General features: G+C 46.3%; 1 protein-coding gene across 1 annotated transcript; it reads right to left on the reverse strand.

The window, feature by feature from the left end:
- Positions 1-1,226: 1,226 nt before the first annotated feature.
- Positions 1,227-13,568, reverse strand: cdx1b (caudal type homeobox 1 b; the record flags this gene model as incomplete). The annotated part of the gene is made up of 3 exons (XM_079247265.1): positions 1,227-1,460; positions 1,550-1,698; positions 13,079-13,568. The coding sequence occupies 3 exons, from the start codon at positions 13,566-13,568 to the stop codon at positions 1,227-1,229; spliced, it is 873 nt and encodes a 290-aa protein (XP_079103391.1).
- Between the last annotated feature and the right edge of the window lie 3,314 nt (positions 13,569-16,882).

The raw sequence follows: 16,882 nt of genomic DNA on the forward strand, positions 1-16,882 counted from the left end.
GCTCACGCTGGTTCGGTGGAACGTTACACTGGTTTATAAACGATTCATGGCCGAACCTGTGAAATGGACGGATCTGATACCAGCTGCATCTTCTGCAGCAACATGACCGGAAAATGTTTGTTTTTTTAAAACTCGTGGGTGAAGTGGGGAAACAACCATGGCAACGTGCAACACAGATGGAGGTCCAAGGACGGCGTTAGAAAAAGGTCACATCCTGAGTATTAAAGAGGTAGAAATGATTCCTGAACAGGAGGTTTTCATTGTGGATTTTTCCCTTTGGTTGGTTTACTTCCTGCTCAGGAACTACTTCTTCCAGTTCATTCACTTCCAACCGGCTAAAGGAAACAAACATGATTCACATTTATGTTCCAGTCTCTCCAGACAGACTACGGAGAACCAGAATGTCCGATTTAAGTTCCTGATAAAGCATCACGAAGGTTTTCTCTAAGAAATGTAAAAATGTTGAATATAAAAGTATTAAAGCAGATTTTCTCTGAATGGACCCAGTGTGGACTGGAATGATCCATGTCCTGTAGGTTTAGGTGACTCAGGGATGGAAAGGATCCTTCAACCAGCAGGTAGACAACGTGAAAGATGGAAAAGCAGAGAACAGAGCTTCAGACACTCAACAGGAAGAGTTGGAAAGAAAAAGAGGAATTTAAAAATGAGGCTTTGGTTCGACTTTTCCAGATGTTTATATTCTGCCTTCTGGAAGGTCTCGGCAGGTTTTTGGGTTCAGTAACGTGGACTCAGAAAAACCTTCTGCTTCTTCCACATCTCTGTTTCCAAACATTCACCTTTTCGTTGCTTTTGGACAGAAATTCTGCAGCGTTGAAAGGTTCCTGTCTAAACCTCCGCCTGAGAAGCATCATTATCAGAAGGCAAGCTTGTGGCATTTACATGAAAAGGTCCAGTTTTAAGTAGTTTTACAGCAAAACAAAAACATGAAGAGACCTCTCCATGTTGTCTTACAGCCTGAAAGAGTTTAGTTTATAAAACTTCTTTGGTTGAATCTGAGATAAAACGAGCTCCAGGAACATTTGGAGAGAAGCTGGACATGAGGATCCATTAGCAAGTTCCCAGGAGGCCTTCTGATTGGCTGTCAGCGAACAGTCGGAGTGACGTTAGCGAGGAAGCGGGAAGGAGGACACTTCCTGGCAGCGTCGCTCAGACTTTCCTCTCCAGGAGTTAGATGGTTCCCGGCATCAAACATTGTCTTTCCCTCCTCAGTACTCCTCTTTGATGCTTAAAGCCAGAGACGGAGACACCAGCCCGTTGCTGCCGCTGCTGCTGGAAACCATGGCAACGCTGCTGTTGCTGTTCCCATGGAGACCGCCTCCTCCGCTCCCGCTGCTGCCAGTGGGCGGAGTGGGCGTCGTCGTGGAGGAGGCCGGCTGCTGGAGCTTCTTCTTGTTGATTTTGCGCTCCTTCGCCCGTCGGTTCTGGAACCAGATCTTGACCTGGAAGGGGGGCTTCACGTCAGAACGAGTTTTTTCTTGGAGACGTTTTTATCACATGAAAATAAACTGTCAGAGCAGCTCCAGCTTACCTGTCTCTCTGACAGGTTGAGCGCCGTGGCGAGCTCCGCCTTCCTCCGGATGGTGATGTATTTACTGTAGTGGAACTCCTTCTCCAGCTCCAGCCGCTGGTGGTCGGTGTAAACCACGCGGTACTTGTCTTTAGTCCGTGTTTTCCCGTCTGAAAGAGAAACCAGACGAAGGTGTTACCAGAAACGCTGCGATCCCCTCCTGATGGTCGCTTTGTGGCTGGAAACCTTCGCATCAGATGGATGCAGCACAACAGACTGGTCAGTTTGTGTTGTTATTTACCTACTCTGGTAAGATCCATTTTATTTGCAGATGATAGTTTTCTATGTGGGAACATGCAGATCATGTGGAGGTTCCGGACAGAACAGAAAATACTGAAACACTTTTACTGGATATAAATGATCCTCATAACCTGGTAAAAACATATTTCATGATATTCAGAGGTTCGAACTTTGAAATTTTATGTTTATCGAAGCTTTTCCTGCCAACAAACTGGTAAATAAGATAAAGTTTATTTATTGAACATGTTTTAGAGGTTAAACGAGTTTCAAAGTAAAAACGAGAAAAAAGAATAAAATACAAGATCAAAGGAACAGAGAAGGTCAGAAAGATGGGAAATATGTCAACAAGCTTTTATTTAACTGGCTGGAAGGTCCAGGCTGGTTCTGAGGATCCACCATCAGTCCTAGACCTGCTGACCTCAGACTGCCGGGCTGGACCACATGGACTGGACCAAATGAGCTGGACCAGATGGACTGGACCAGATGGCCTGGACCGGATGGACTGGACCAGATGAGCTGGACCAGATGGGCTGGACCAAATGAGCTGGACCAGATGGACTGGACCAGATGGACTGGACCAGATGGGCTGGACCAGATGAGCTGGACCAGATGGGCTGGACCAAATGAGCTGGACCAGATGGACTGGACCAGATGGCCTGGACCGGATGGACTGGACCAGATGAGCTGGACCAGATGGGCTGGACCAAATGAGCTGGACCAGATGGACTGGACCAGATGGACTGGACCAGATGGGCTGGACCAGATGAGCTGGACCAGATGAGCTGGACCAAATGAGCTGGACCAGATGGACTGGACCAGATGGACTGGACCAAATGAGCTGGACCAGATGGACTGGACCAGATGGACTGGACCAGATGGGCTGGACCAAATGAGCTGGAACAGATGGACTGGACCAGATGGGCTGGACCAAATGAGCTGGACCAGATGGACTGGACCAGATGGGCTGGACCAGATGGGCTGGACCAGATGAGCTGGACCGGATGAAATGGACCAGACCAGACGGGTTCTAGCTGACAACACTAAAATCCACCTGCAGTGGATTTTAGTGTTGCAGGAACAGATGAGGCGGTTTAGGAGTTTTTACTGATGACGGACGTCAGGACCAAATGGAATCATTACTCAAAGCAGATATTGATCCACCCAGTCTGTAATTAGCAAAGTTAGACTTTATATTTTAGTTATAGTTAATACTTAAAAGTCTTTCAGCGTCACAAAGCTGAAAATGTTTCCATTAATATCCATAAAAAAGATTGAAAAAGTGAAAAATCCGTTATGATTTATAAGGATGTGAGAGAATCAAAAACAAGATGCAGAACAGAAATGACGTCATGTTTCATAATCACATAGTCGTGTTATGTAATGATATTCTGTCTATCGTTATCTCCTCGTGTAGCGCATCATTTATATCGCAGCATGTCATCCATCATCACGTCATGACAAATCTCAGGTCACATCATCTCATTACATCGTCTCACCATGAATCTCATTTTCTGAAGCTCTTTTCTGCACATAATAAACAGTTTATACATATAAAAGTCTTCAGACAGGAGAGGTTGTAACGGCAATAAAACACACACATGTACAAGCCGCTACCCACAACTAGACCAGTAAATAAATAAACGTCTATAAAAAGTATAAATGTGATAAAAAGAAATTTTAGTAAAACGTCATGAAATAAATAATCAGACAAATTCAGCTAAAAAGCCTTTCTGGCAGGACAATCCACGTTGGAACGCCGTGATGCTGGAATGCCATGATGTCAGAACGCCATGATGTCAGAATACCATGATGTTGGAACACCATGATGTTGGAACGCCATGATGTCGGAATACCATGATGTTGGAAAGCCATGATGTCGGAACGCCATGATGTCGGAATACCATGATGTCGGAACGCCATGATGTCGGAATACCATGATGTTGGAACGCCATGATGTCGGAATACCATGATGTTGGAACGCCATGATGTCGGAATACCATGATGTTGGAACGCCATGATGTCGGAATACCATGATGTTGGAACGCCATGATGTCGGAATACCATGATGTTGGAACGCCATGATGTCGGAATACCATGATGTTGGAACGCCATGATGTCGGAATACCATGATGTTGGAACGCCATGATGTCGGAATACCATGATGTTGGAACGCCATGATGTCGGAATACCATGATGTTGGAACGCCATGATGTCGGAATACCATGATGTTGGAACGCCATGATGTCGGAATACCATGATGTTGGAACGCCATGATGTCGGAATACCAGGATGTCGGAACGCCATGATGTCGGAATACCATGATGTTGGAACGCCATGATGTCGGAATACCATGATGTCGGAACGCCATGATGTCGGAATACCATGATGTTGGAACGCCATGATGTCGGAATACCATGATGTTGGAACGCCATGATGTCGGAATACCATGATGTCGGAACGCCATGATGTCGGAATACCATGATGTCGGAACGCCATGATGTCGGAATACCATGATGTTGGAACGCCATGATGTCGGAATACCATGATGTTGGAACGCCATGATGTCGGAATACCATGATGTTGGAACGCCATGATGTCGGAATACCATGATGTTGGAACGCCATGATGTCGGAAAAAAACCATGATGTTGGAACGCCATGATGTCAGAATACCAGGATGTCGGAACGCCATGATGTCAGAATACCAGGATGTCGGAACACCGCCTCCCCAAACGTCACACATCACGTCATATTATCCCATGTCATGACGTAGCTCACATCATATCATACGTCACGTTATCTCATATCATCTGACGTCGAGCCGTGTTAGTTCATCGGGATAAAATAAATCTAATATGTCAGAGACCCCGCCCCCTGCCCCGCCCCCCCACTGCTCTGCATGTCCGCCTGTTAATGTGACGGCAGTAACTCAGACTTGTGGTGGAGGTGATGGGCACCTGCTGCTGGTCAACACGCCTCTGTGGAGAGGCGTGTTGTTATTTGGCATCATGTTAAAGTAAAAACTGTCATTTTTAAAAGCTAGAGATAAAACCCAGGAAGCACTGAACCACCTGAACGTGCTGGATCATCACAGGTAAAAAAAAAAAGCTTCTGAAGAGCTCATGCTACAGTCCATAAGAGCTGTTTTCTATGCCGTTTTCAGGCCTCGGTGCACATCACACACTTTTATGATTTGAGCTCAGCAGCAGAAAAATCACACCCGCTGTTAGTATGTAAAAGTGTGAATGAAGCGAGTGGCGTCGTAACATTTTATATTACGTGTCATAAAGCAGTGAAGGCGAAGGGTTGCCAGCCTGATGAGCGGCGTTCTCACCATGACTGCTGTATTCAAATGGCCTCGCTGCCTCCCTGCATTTGCATGAGCTGAGTCCTATCAGCTGAAATAAAAACTCGCTGCATCCAAACGGAAACTAAATGAACTCTTCGAATATTTGGTTAAATATTAAACGTGGAATCGATTTGATTCCACGCTTTTCTCCTTTCTTGGCAAACTTGTTACCACAAAGCAGCTCAGCATGCAGTTCATGCATTTCTTCATTTATTCCAACTCTGACTGGATTATTACCATGATGGATCAGGAGTTTCTGCCCATCTCTGTAGTGAATGTTTCTGTCTCATTATGTCTCCATATTAATTCATTTTATCTGTAAAAAACAATACCAGATATGCCCTTGTGTTAGATCCAATAGTGTAACTGAAACAGATCCCATCACTGCTGATCGGAGCGGAGTAAACATGTAAAGCTGGTCTGAAAAGCATTTTAAAGCTGTTCTGACGAACTCAGAAGCAGATGTTTAACAGCTGTTGCAGGTTTTCTGATCAGTGTAAAGGTGCTCTCTGAAACTAGCCACCCTACAGGCAAACAGCGGTACTGCACCTAAACATGACTCTTCTGATTTGTTGGCAAATCAGACATTAATTTAATAAATCGGAATTTCTCACAGCTGCATCAGAGTGTTTCACATTTAATCCGTCGACAGTTTGCAAACTGAAGCTTTGTGGAGGTTGAGAAGATGTTTCGTCTGTCCTCAAAAATGTCTGTCGGCACATTTCTTCTTAAGTTTCAGGTCGTCACCGTGCAGTTTAGACCAAATTAGAGCTGTTGGTTTACAACTTTTCTGGTTAAACTCAGACATTTTCACACCGACACTAAATCGCTTTTGTTTCTTCCTGGTTAAATTAGAAGCAAACGCATTTATAGTCATATAACAACAAAAACAAGTTACAAAAAACACAAACCAAACCATGTCGCTACTGTTAGCTTTGAGGATGACAATTTGACTTTCATACACAGTCGAAGGAAAACGAATCACTACATTTAAGTATCATCCGCGCTTCTTACCAGCTGGCTGGACAAAGGTTAAAGCACCTGGATGGTCTAACGGTGGAAAGAACGAGATCGCTAATGAGAAAAGAAGGATGTCCATGATGAAGGAAAAAAATTAGATTTCATTAAAAAAAACTAGGTTGGAGTGAGAAAACTCATCTTCTTCTGCAAGGATGTCTGCATTTATACATGTAAAAACAGAAAATAAAGCGTTTTAATGTTGGGACGAAGGATTTAAAGTTGGAAGCTGAGAGACGTGGAAGGCCGACGAGCCTGAAGGCACAGACCACCATGACAGGTCAGAGAATGTTGTTTGGTATTTTCATGACAGAAACATCAACAGAAACCAACAAAAATTGGTGCCATTTTGTTTGGTTTTGCTTCTCCAAGACGCTGCTTGTGACGCAGCTGCAAACTTTCCAGAAACTTCCAGACAGCTTGGACATTACTCCGTCCACATTAGACGTTGGCCTGGAGGACTAACTCGCAGCAAACCTGAAAATCTCCTTTTACTCAGTCAGCTTTTAGCTTTTACGCCCCGTTTAAACTTTACATGATGCTTCTACGTGAAAGTGAACCGGAGCTGGAAGTTTCCTGGGTTCATGGCACCAAATCCCGCTCATTCCTACCGGAAAAGAGTCGCAGTTTTTTGTGAATTCTGTAAATGCTGCCAGACTTTCAGCATGGGAAGCCGTAACCAACAGTTTCCCGATCAATCATTCACTTTTCCATCTGTTTTCAGACATTTTCTTGACTGATTAATTCAGTGTTTGTAATATTTCAGTGAACGTGTGAGAGCAGACCAAGTGTTTGAGGTAATTAAAGGGCCTTCAGCTCTCTTTAACACGCTCTGATTCAACATTAACTCTAAACACACAACAGTTAAATAAGTGATGTGTCTGTCTTCTCTAAACACACACCCTCCGTCTGCGCTCTAATCGCTCACTAGGGCGAGTTCAAACTCAAACATTTTAGTTTCAGAGGAACATCTGTCTGAAATTTCTGCCTCGTTTGTCAGAAAGTAAAAACCAACAGTTGGATTCTGAATGGGCAGATAAGAAGCCCGGAGAAAGCAGAAGGTAGCGAAGGAACATAAACCAACAAGATCTTCACTCTGAGACCAGAGGAATACCTTTCTTAGGCAAATTGTACCGTTGTACAGTTGTACCACGACACACGAAGCAGACCGAACAGTGTGGAGGCAGTTGGAACAAAAACAGGACAACACAACTCAGCTATGAAGCATTTTTCTGTTTTATCTCAGAATGAAGACGCAGCAACAGAAAGACGCTTTTGGAGGACATGAAGCCACAGTTCCACCTGAAAAGAAGAATCAGCAACTCTCAGGACCTCAGCAGAGCTTCAAACCCATCATGAGACCTGCTGCTCTCATCTGACTGGCATGACTAGATAAAACAATGAAGCCGGTGAAGGTACGCCTGACTAATCAACCGAAACCAAACTGGCTGAACATAAAAAACACAAAAAATCTCAAATATCTTATTAAAAAAAAACATCTAAATCATGTTTTTTTGTTGCTTACTTACATTAAATGATATTTTTTACACATTGCGATACTCTGCAGGATGAGACGATATGATACAATACAATACGATACAATACGATACGGTGTGGTGCAGTGCTGTACGATACGATACGATACAATACGATATGATACGATACGATACGATACAATACAGTACGATACGATACGATACGATACAATACAGTACGATACGATACGATACGATACAATACGATATGATACGATACAATACAGTACGATACGATACGATACGATACAGTACAATACGATACGATACAATACAGTACGATACGATACGATACAGTACGATACGATACGATACAATACAATACGATACGATACGATACGATACAATACAATACAGTACGATACGATACAATACGATACAATACAATACGATACGATACAATACAGTACGATACAATACAGTACGATACGATACAGTACGATACGATACAGTACGATACGATACGATACAATACAGTACGATACGATACGATACAGTACGATACGATATAGTACAATACGATACGATACAATACGATACGATACAATACGATACGATACGATACGATACGATACAATACAATACAGTACGATACGATACAATACGATACAATACAATACGATACGATACAATACAGTACGATACAATACAGTACGATACGATACAGTACGATACGATACAGTACGATACGATACGATACAATACAGTACGATACGATACGATACAGTACGATACGATATAGTACAATACGATACGATACAATACGATACGATACAATACGATACGATACGATACGATACAATACAATACGATACAATACAGTACGATACGATACGATACAGTACGATACGATGCGATACAATACAATACGATACTCTGTGAGGCGATGTCAGATGATACTGGGAAAGTAATCCTGGGTTTCAGTTCTGTAGCTGCTTTAGCAACATAAATGCAGCTCATAACACAATAATACACTAACATTACCTCCATCCAGTCACACAGCAGGAAAACATATATAGTCATCTCACTGGCCGCTCTGAACGTCGGCATGACGATTCACTAAAGAAACCCACAAGGACGTGACTGGGGGAAGGGAAGAAAAGACAGAGAGACAACGGGACAGAGCAGGACATGAGACCAGAGTCAACAACAGACCGACTTTTAGTGGCAGGATGGATCTCAGAGAAGAGACAGGAAAGTTCTCCATCTTTAAGTTTAAAGCTTTAAAGTATCAGAAAAATCCTGATGTTAAAAAATTTACCAGGTTTGTAAAGACGTACGCTCCCAGTTGAAAGTTTGGGCACACTTCCCCATTAAATCCAGTGGGAAAGTGTGTCCAAACTTTTGACTGATAGTGTAAATCAAACCTCAGATGTTTTTTTGTTTTTTTAAACATTCAGGTGTGCCGAGGAGGTAGATCAGAGTCCAGACCTCATCATGACTGCAGGAACCAGATCGACCATCAGATGTTTCAGATCTTAATAAACTGAAGCAACGATGGAAAGTGGAAACGCAGGGTACACCTTGGACAGCTCGCCAGTCCATCGCAGGACCACACAGAGACAAACAACCACTCACACTCATTCCTAGGGGCAATTCAGAGTAACCAGATAACCTAACATCATGTCTCTGGACGGTGGGAGGAAGCTGGAAAGAACCCACACATACACGGAGAGAACATGCAAACTCCACACAGAAAGGCCACTGACCATCCTCATCCAGCCAAAGATCGAACCACTATGCCACCATGCAGCAATATTATAGTTATTATTATTATTATTATTATTATCACTCGCCCCTCTTTATCACAGCTTCATTTTTATCATATTTTTTTCCTCTCATGAAGTTTAGAGACAGATGTTCGACCTCAGAGTTTCCATGTGTACAATATGACTTTCTGTCTGTTTTACTGCAGATAAAAACACTAATGTTTGTAGAACGTGGATATAATCAGCATATCTGGTGAGGGTTCCAGGATTTGGTATAAAAGCTAAATCCACTAAATGATTAAGGGTAATAGATGCCTCCCAAATAGCCACAGAATGAGCAACGCTGTATTTAAAAGAAGAAAATCCCAAACCTGCTGTTTAAATGTCACCATGACAACCAGTTTAGGTGGTTATGATTAAATCACATACTGACTCTATTTTTTACTAACAAGATAATAATCGACAGCAACAACTGAAAACTTAACAAAAAAAATATAAAGAATTTCAATAAAGACAACAACAGACTACATGTGACTACATGGGACTACATGGGACAATATGGGACTACATGTGACTACATGGGACTACAAGGGACAATATGGGACTACATGGGACAACATGGGACTACAAGGGACAACATGGGGCAACATGGGACTACAAGGGACAACATGGGACTACATGGGACAACATGGGACAATATGGGACTACATGTGACTACATGGGACTACAAGGGACAATATGGGACTACATGGGACTACATGGGACTACAAGGGACAATATGGGACTACATGTGACTACATGGGACTACAAGGGACAATATGGGACTACATGGGACTACAAGGGACAATATGGGACTACATGTGACTACATGGGACTACAAGGGACAATATGGGACTACATGGGACTACATGGGACTACAAGGGACAATATGGGACTACATGGGACAACATGGGACTACAAGGGACAACATGGGGCAACATGGGACTACAAGGGACAACATGGGACTACATGGGACAACATGGGACAATATGGGACTACATGTGACTACATGGGACTACAAGGGACAATATGGGACTACATGGGACTACATGGGACTACAAGGGACAATATGGGACTACATGTGACTACATGGGACTACAAGGGACAATATGGGACTACATGGGACTACATGGGACTACAAGGGACAATATGGGACTACATGGGACAACATGGGACTACAAGGGACAACATGGGGCAACATGGGACTACAAGGGACAACATGGGACAACATGGGACAACATGGGACTACATGGGACAATATGGGACAACATGGGACTACATGGGACAACATGGGACTACAAGGGACAACATGGGACTACATGGGACAACATGGGACTACATGGGACAACATGGGACAACATGGGACTACAAGGGACAACATGGGACTACATGGGACAACATGGGACAACATGGGACTACAAGGGACAACATGGGACTACAAGGGACTACATGGGACAACATGGGACAACATGGGACTACAAGGGACAACATGGGACTACATGGGACAACATGGGACAACATGGGACTACAAGGGACTACAAGGGACAACATGGGACTACATGGGACAACATGGGACTACATGGGACAACATGGGACTACATGGGACAACATGGGACTCGGACAGCCGTCTTAAAATCCAGAATCCAGAAGCTTCGTCATGAAGGAACGAACCATTTGTCCTCCGGAGACAGGAGACTGGACCGCGCTGGAAGACATGATTCAACCTACTTTTCAGGACACCAGCTCGTCTCACTTGCACAAAAAGACAGCGGACACTGTAGACAGACGAGTCCACCGTGGACAGACGAGTCCACCGTGGACAGACGAGTTCACCGTGGACACACGAGACGAGTCCCCCGTAGAGAGACGAGTCCGCCGTGGACAGACGAGTTCACCGTGGACACACGAGACGAGTCCGCCGTGGACAGACGAGTTCACCGTGGACACACGAGACGAGTCCCTGGTAGAGAGACGAGTCCGCCGTGGACAGACGAGTTCACCGTGGACACACGAGACGAGTCCCCCGTAGAGAGACGAGTCCGCCGTGGACAGACGAGTTCACCGTGGACACACGAGACGAGTCCCCCGTAGAGAGACGAGTCCGCCGTGGACAGACGAGTTCACTGTGGACACACGAGACGAGTCCCCCGTAGAGAGACGAGTCCGCCGTGGACAGACGAGACAAGTCCGCCGTGGACAGACGAGTTCACCGTGGACACACGAGACGAGTCCCCCGTAGAGAGACGAGTCCGCCGTGGACAGACGAGACGAGTCCACCGTGGACAGACGAGTCCACCGTGGACAGACGAGGCGAGTCCCCCGTAGAGAGACGAGTCCGCCGTGGACAGACGAGACGAGTCCGCCGTGGACAGACGAGTTCACTGTGGACACACGAGACGAGTCCCCCGTAGAGAGACGAGTCCGCCGTGGACAGACGAGACAAGTCCGCCGTGGACAGACGAGTCCACCGTGGACAGACGAGGCGAGTCCCCCGTGGACAGACGAGTCCGCCGTGGACAGACGAGTTCACTGTGGACACACGAGACGAGTCCCCCGTAGAGAGACGAGTCCGCCGTGGACAGACGAGTCCGCCGTGGACAGACGAGTTCACTGTGGACACACGAGACGAGTCCCCCGTAGAGAGACGAGTCCGCTGTGGACAGACGAGTCCGCCGTGGACACGGATCGATCCTCCAGCCGGCAGATTGATCACTTATCAGGTCTCTTATCAGCTCCTTCAGACAGAAAGTCACACTTCCCACTTCAAAGTGGGAACTGTCCTGTAAACTCTTGTTTTCTCCGCCCAGAGACAAGCTGGAGGACAAAGGCCAGGCTGCGTCCAGCGGGGACATTTCCATCACAACGGCTTCAAACCGGCTTCACGCGGTGGGAACCGGCCGGCCGCCGCGTGCCGCCCGCGGCCGCCGCCGCCGCGTTTCACCGCTCCTGCCGCCGCTTCCACCGCCCCGATGTCTCATGTTTTATCTGGAGAAATTATTGATGTAAACACGACTTAAAGCTGCTGGAGGAAATTATTTATAGACGCATTAAAAACCATAATTAAATATTCAGGAATAATTTATCTTGAAATTAAGGTTTGGTTTTAATAACAGTAAAATAATATGATAAGGCAGTTTATTTTGTTTTTTTCACTGGAAAATAAATGTTTCTAAAAGACTTATTCCGTTTTTAAATGACAATAAAGACAAATCCTGAGTAATTTAATGAAAAATAAAGTTTTTTCTACCAAACTTTTTTAGTTTTCAGGTGGATTATACCCGAGTTTGAGACGCATCTTTATCTATTTAAATCCACTCATATCTCACTCATATTAAAATGTTAAAACTGACTTTCCACACGTTGTCATAAAATAATCATCTAAAATAAAGTGAAGAATTTTCAGGATTTACGGGACAGAAAATAAAAAATTTAATTAAAAATGTTATCAGTTTTTTTGCAGAAATTCAGATTATTGCGCTGAAATCAAAATGCTCGTTTTAATAGAATAAAAATAAAGACTATAAAAGCCATGAAGAAGAAGACTCCACGGCCCGGTTCTGACCCCCACGGCCCGGTTATGACCCCCACGGCCCGGTTCTTACTTGGGTTACTGGGCGGCGCGGAGGTTCGGATCCACTCGTACGGGTTCCTCCTCCGCGGGGATCCGGGGGACAGCTGCCCGGCCGAGGCGTTGAGGGCGGCGGGGAGCAGCGCGGGCGGCTGTCCGGGGAACTCCGCGGGACTGAAGCCCAGCGTGGGACCCACCGCGCCGTTCACGGCGGAGGCTGCGGGGGGCCCGCCGGCCGCAGCGGCCGCCGCCGCCGCGTAGTGATGCGACGACCAGTCGTCCCGGGCGGGCGGGGGAGGAGGTGGGTAGGCAGGGCTCCAGCCGCCGGCTCCGGCCTGCTGGGCGGCGTGCGGGTCGTTGCCGAGGCCGTGGTGGTGGTGGTGGTGGTAGCCGGCGAAGTCTGAGTACTGCGGCGGACCGGGGAAGTTCTGCGGGCTGAGGCTGAGGCCCGGGTGGCGGCCCACCGGGTTCTGGTGCGGGTACATGCCCGGGTCCTTGTCCAGCTGCAGGTAGCTCACGTACATCTTTCCAGGTGAGGGGTCTCCCTCAGCATACTGCGGATCCAGCCTGCCTGCGACCCCTCTCACCTGCGGGTGGAGCGAGCTTCACTCAGACTGTCTCTCTCTCTCTCTACCTGCCTTCACCTCCACCTGCTCTCCGGCTCTCTGCGCGCGCTCCATCAGCCGCGCGCTAAAAACCGCCGCGGTCACATGGCCGCTTTTATTACTCTGATCTCCCTCCTCCTCTCTGCCTCCCTTTCCCCTTCATCCTCCTCATCCTGTCCATTGCCCTTCATCCTCTCCTCTTCATCATCCTCATCTTCTCCTCTTCATCACCCTCTCCTCTTCATCCACCTCTTCCTCCACGTGCCGCATCACTTCAGAAATATTTCATGTGTTTATCTTTTAGTTTTATTTTCTGAAATAATCCTCCTCCTCCTCCTCCTCCTCCTCCTCCTGCTCCTCTATCGGTCCATTTGCATGACAGTCCGCTGCTGAACATCAAAGAGCCGCGGTTGCGGCGACAAGTGACGCTGAAGCGGCAGAAAATGCGCAGAGAGGCGCGTGAGAGGGTTGCGGGTCGCGCAGTGCTGCGGGTCCAGGTCTTCCTGCTGGACCTGAATCCGGTTCAGTTTAGAATTAAATTAATGAGTGAAAATGGAGTTGAAAGACTTTTATTAATTCTATTGTTTCTAATGTTTTTTATTTATTTTGTATTTTGATGTTTTTTTTCTGTTTCAGTTGCGGCCTCTTTTCTGTTGTTGATTTTAAAGTAAGATTTTACTCTTCTATTTAAATAATTTTTCTATTTTACAAAAAATAAAGCAAAACAGACATTTTGTTCATTTTTTTTACTTGTTTAAATAATAACTGTAGAATATTCCAAATGTGTTTAGAATAAGAAGTTATGTATCTTCTGTGTCCCTGCATTTATTACAAAATATATTAATAATAATAATAATAATAATAATAATAATCATAATCATAATAATAATAACTCAAAATAACAATAATAATAATTTTAAATGAGAATAATTTAATTACAATGTTAACATTAATTTAGTTACAATGTTTTTAATGTAGTTTTTTATTTAATCTGGATAATTACTAAAATGATAAATTAACTGATGTATTAAATATAAAGGGAATAATTTTAATACATATATTTAAAAGAATGTTTTCATTAAGAACCGGGAAAAAGTCTGAAAGTAGAAATTCTAATTAGAATTAAAACAGAAATAACGTTTATTTCCTGACTTCAGCAAACGGAGTCGACGATGAAAACACCCAAATCATCACCATTATTATCTGTCTCATGCTGCTGAGTCACTGCAAGATCTTCATCAGCATCATCATCATCTTCACCGTCATCATCATCATTGTCATCCCCATCATCATCGTCGTCATCATCACCAACAGCAGCTTTAACAACAGCCATGGTTGAAAGGTGGGAGGAAGAGGAGACCAGGAGGAAGAGGAGAAGAGGAGGAAGAGGAGACCAGGAGGAAGAGGAGACCAAGAGGAAGAGGAGAAGAGGAGGAAGAGGAGACCAGGAGGAAGAGGAGAAGAGGAGGTCGAGGAGACCAGGAGGTCGAGGAGACCAGGAGGAAGAGGAGACAGGAGGAAGAGGAGAACAAGAGGAAGAGGAGACAGGAGGAAGAGGAGAACAAGAGGAAGAGGAGACAGGAGGAAGAGGAGACCAGGAGGAAGAGGAGACCAGGAGGAAGAGGAGACGAGGAGGAAGAGGAGACCAGGAGGAAGAGGAGACCAGGAGGAAGAGGAGAAGAGGAGGAAGAGGAGACCAGGAGGAAGAGGAGACCAGGAGGAAGAGGAGAAGAGGAGGAAGAGGAGACCAGGAGGAAGAGGAGACCAAGAGGAAGAGGAGAAGAGGAGGAAGAGGAGACCAGGAGGAAGAGGAGAAGAGGAGGTCGAGGAGACCAGGAGGTCGAGGAGACCAGGAGGAAGAGAAGACAGGAGGAAGAGGAGAACAAGAGGAAGAGGAGACAGGAGGAAGAGGAGACCAGGAGGAAGAGGAGACGAGGAGGAAGAGGAGACGAGGAGGAAGAGGAGACCAGGAGGAAGAGAAGACAGGAGGAAGAGGAGAACAAGAGGAAGAGGAGACAGGAGGAAGAGGAGAACAAGAGGAAGAGGAGACAGGAGGAAGAGGAGACCAGGAGGAAGAGGAGACCAGGAGGAAGAGGAGACGAGGAGGAAGAGGAGACCAGGAGGAAGAGGAGACAGGAGGAAGAGGAGACCAGGAGGAAGAGGAGACCAGGAGGAAGAGGAGACGAGGAGGAAGAGGAGACAGGAGGAAGAGGAGACCAGGAGGAAGAGGAGAAGAGGAGGAAGAGGAGACCAGGAGGAAGAGGAGACAGGAGGAAGAGGAGACCAGGAGGTCGAGGAGACCAGGAGGAAGAGGAGACCAGGAGGAAGAGGAGAAGAGGAGGAAGAGGAGACCAGGAGGAAGAGGAGACCAGGAGGTCGAGGAGACCAGGAGGAAGAGGAGACAGGAGGAAGAGGAGACCAGGAGGAAGAGGAGAAGAGGAGGAAGAGGAGACCAGGAGGAAGAGGAGACAGGAGGAAGAGGAGACCAGGAGGAAGAGGAGACAGGAGGAAGAGGAGACCAGGAGGAAGAGGAGAAGAGGAGGAAGAGGAGACCAGGAGGAAGAGGAGAAGAGGAGGAAGAGGAGACCAGGAGGAAGAGGAGACCAGGAGGAAGAGGAGAAGAGGAGGAAGAGGAGACCAGGAGGAAGAGGAGACCAGGAGGTCGAGGAGACCAGGAGGAAGAGGAGACAGGAGGAAGAGGAGAACAGGAGGAAGAGGAGACCAGGAGGAAGAGGAGAAGAGGAGGAAGAGGAGACCAGGAGGTCGAGGAGAAGAGGAGGAAGAGGAGACCAGGAGGAAGAGGAGACAGGAGGAAGAGGAGAAGAGGAGGAAGAGGAGACCAGGAGGAAGAGGAGACCAGGAGGAAGAGGAGACCAGGAGGAAGAGGAGACAGGAAGAAGAGGAGATAGGAAGAAGAGGAGACCAGGAGGAAGAGGAGACCAGGAGGAAGAGGAGACAGGAGGAAGAGGAGACAGGAAGAAGAGGAGACCAGGAGGAAGAGGAGAAGAGGAGGAAGAGGAGACCAGGAGGAAGAGGAGAAGAGGAGGAAGAGGAGAAGAGGAGGAAGAGGAGACCAGCAGGAAGAGGAGACCAGGAGGAAGAGGAGACCAGGAGGAAGAGGAGAACAAGAGGAAGAGGAGACCAGGAGGAAGAGGAGACCAGGAGGAAGAGGAGACAGGAGGAAGAGGAGACAGGAGGAAGAGGAGACCAGGAGGTCGAGGAGACAGGAAGAA

This window comes from Telmatherina bonti, assembly GCF_933228915.1.
Source record: "Telmatherina bonti genome assembly, chromosome: 10".
NCBI classification, from domain to species: domain Eukaryota; kingdom Metazoa; phylum Chordata; class Actinopteri; order Atheriniformes; family Telmatherinidae; genus Telmatherina; species Telmatherina bonti.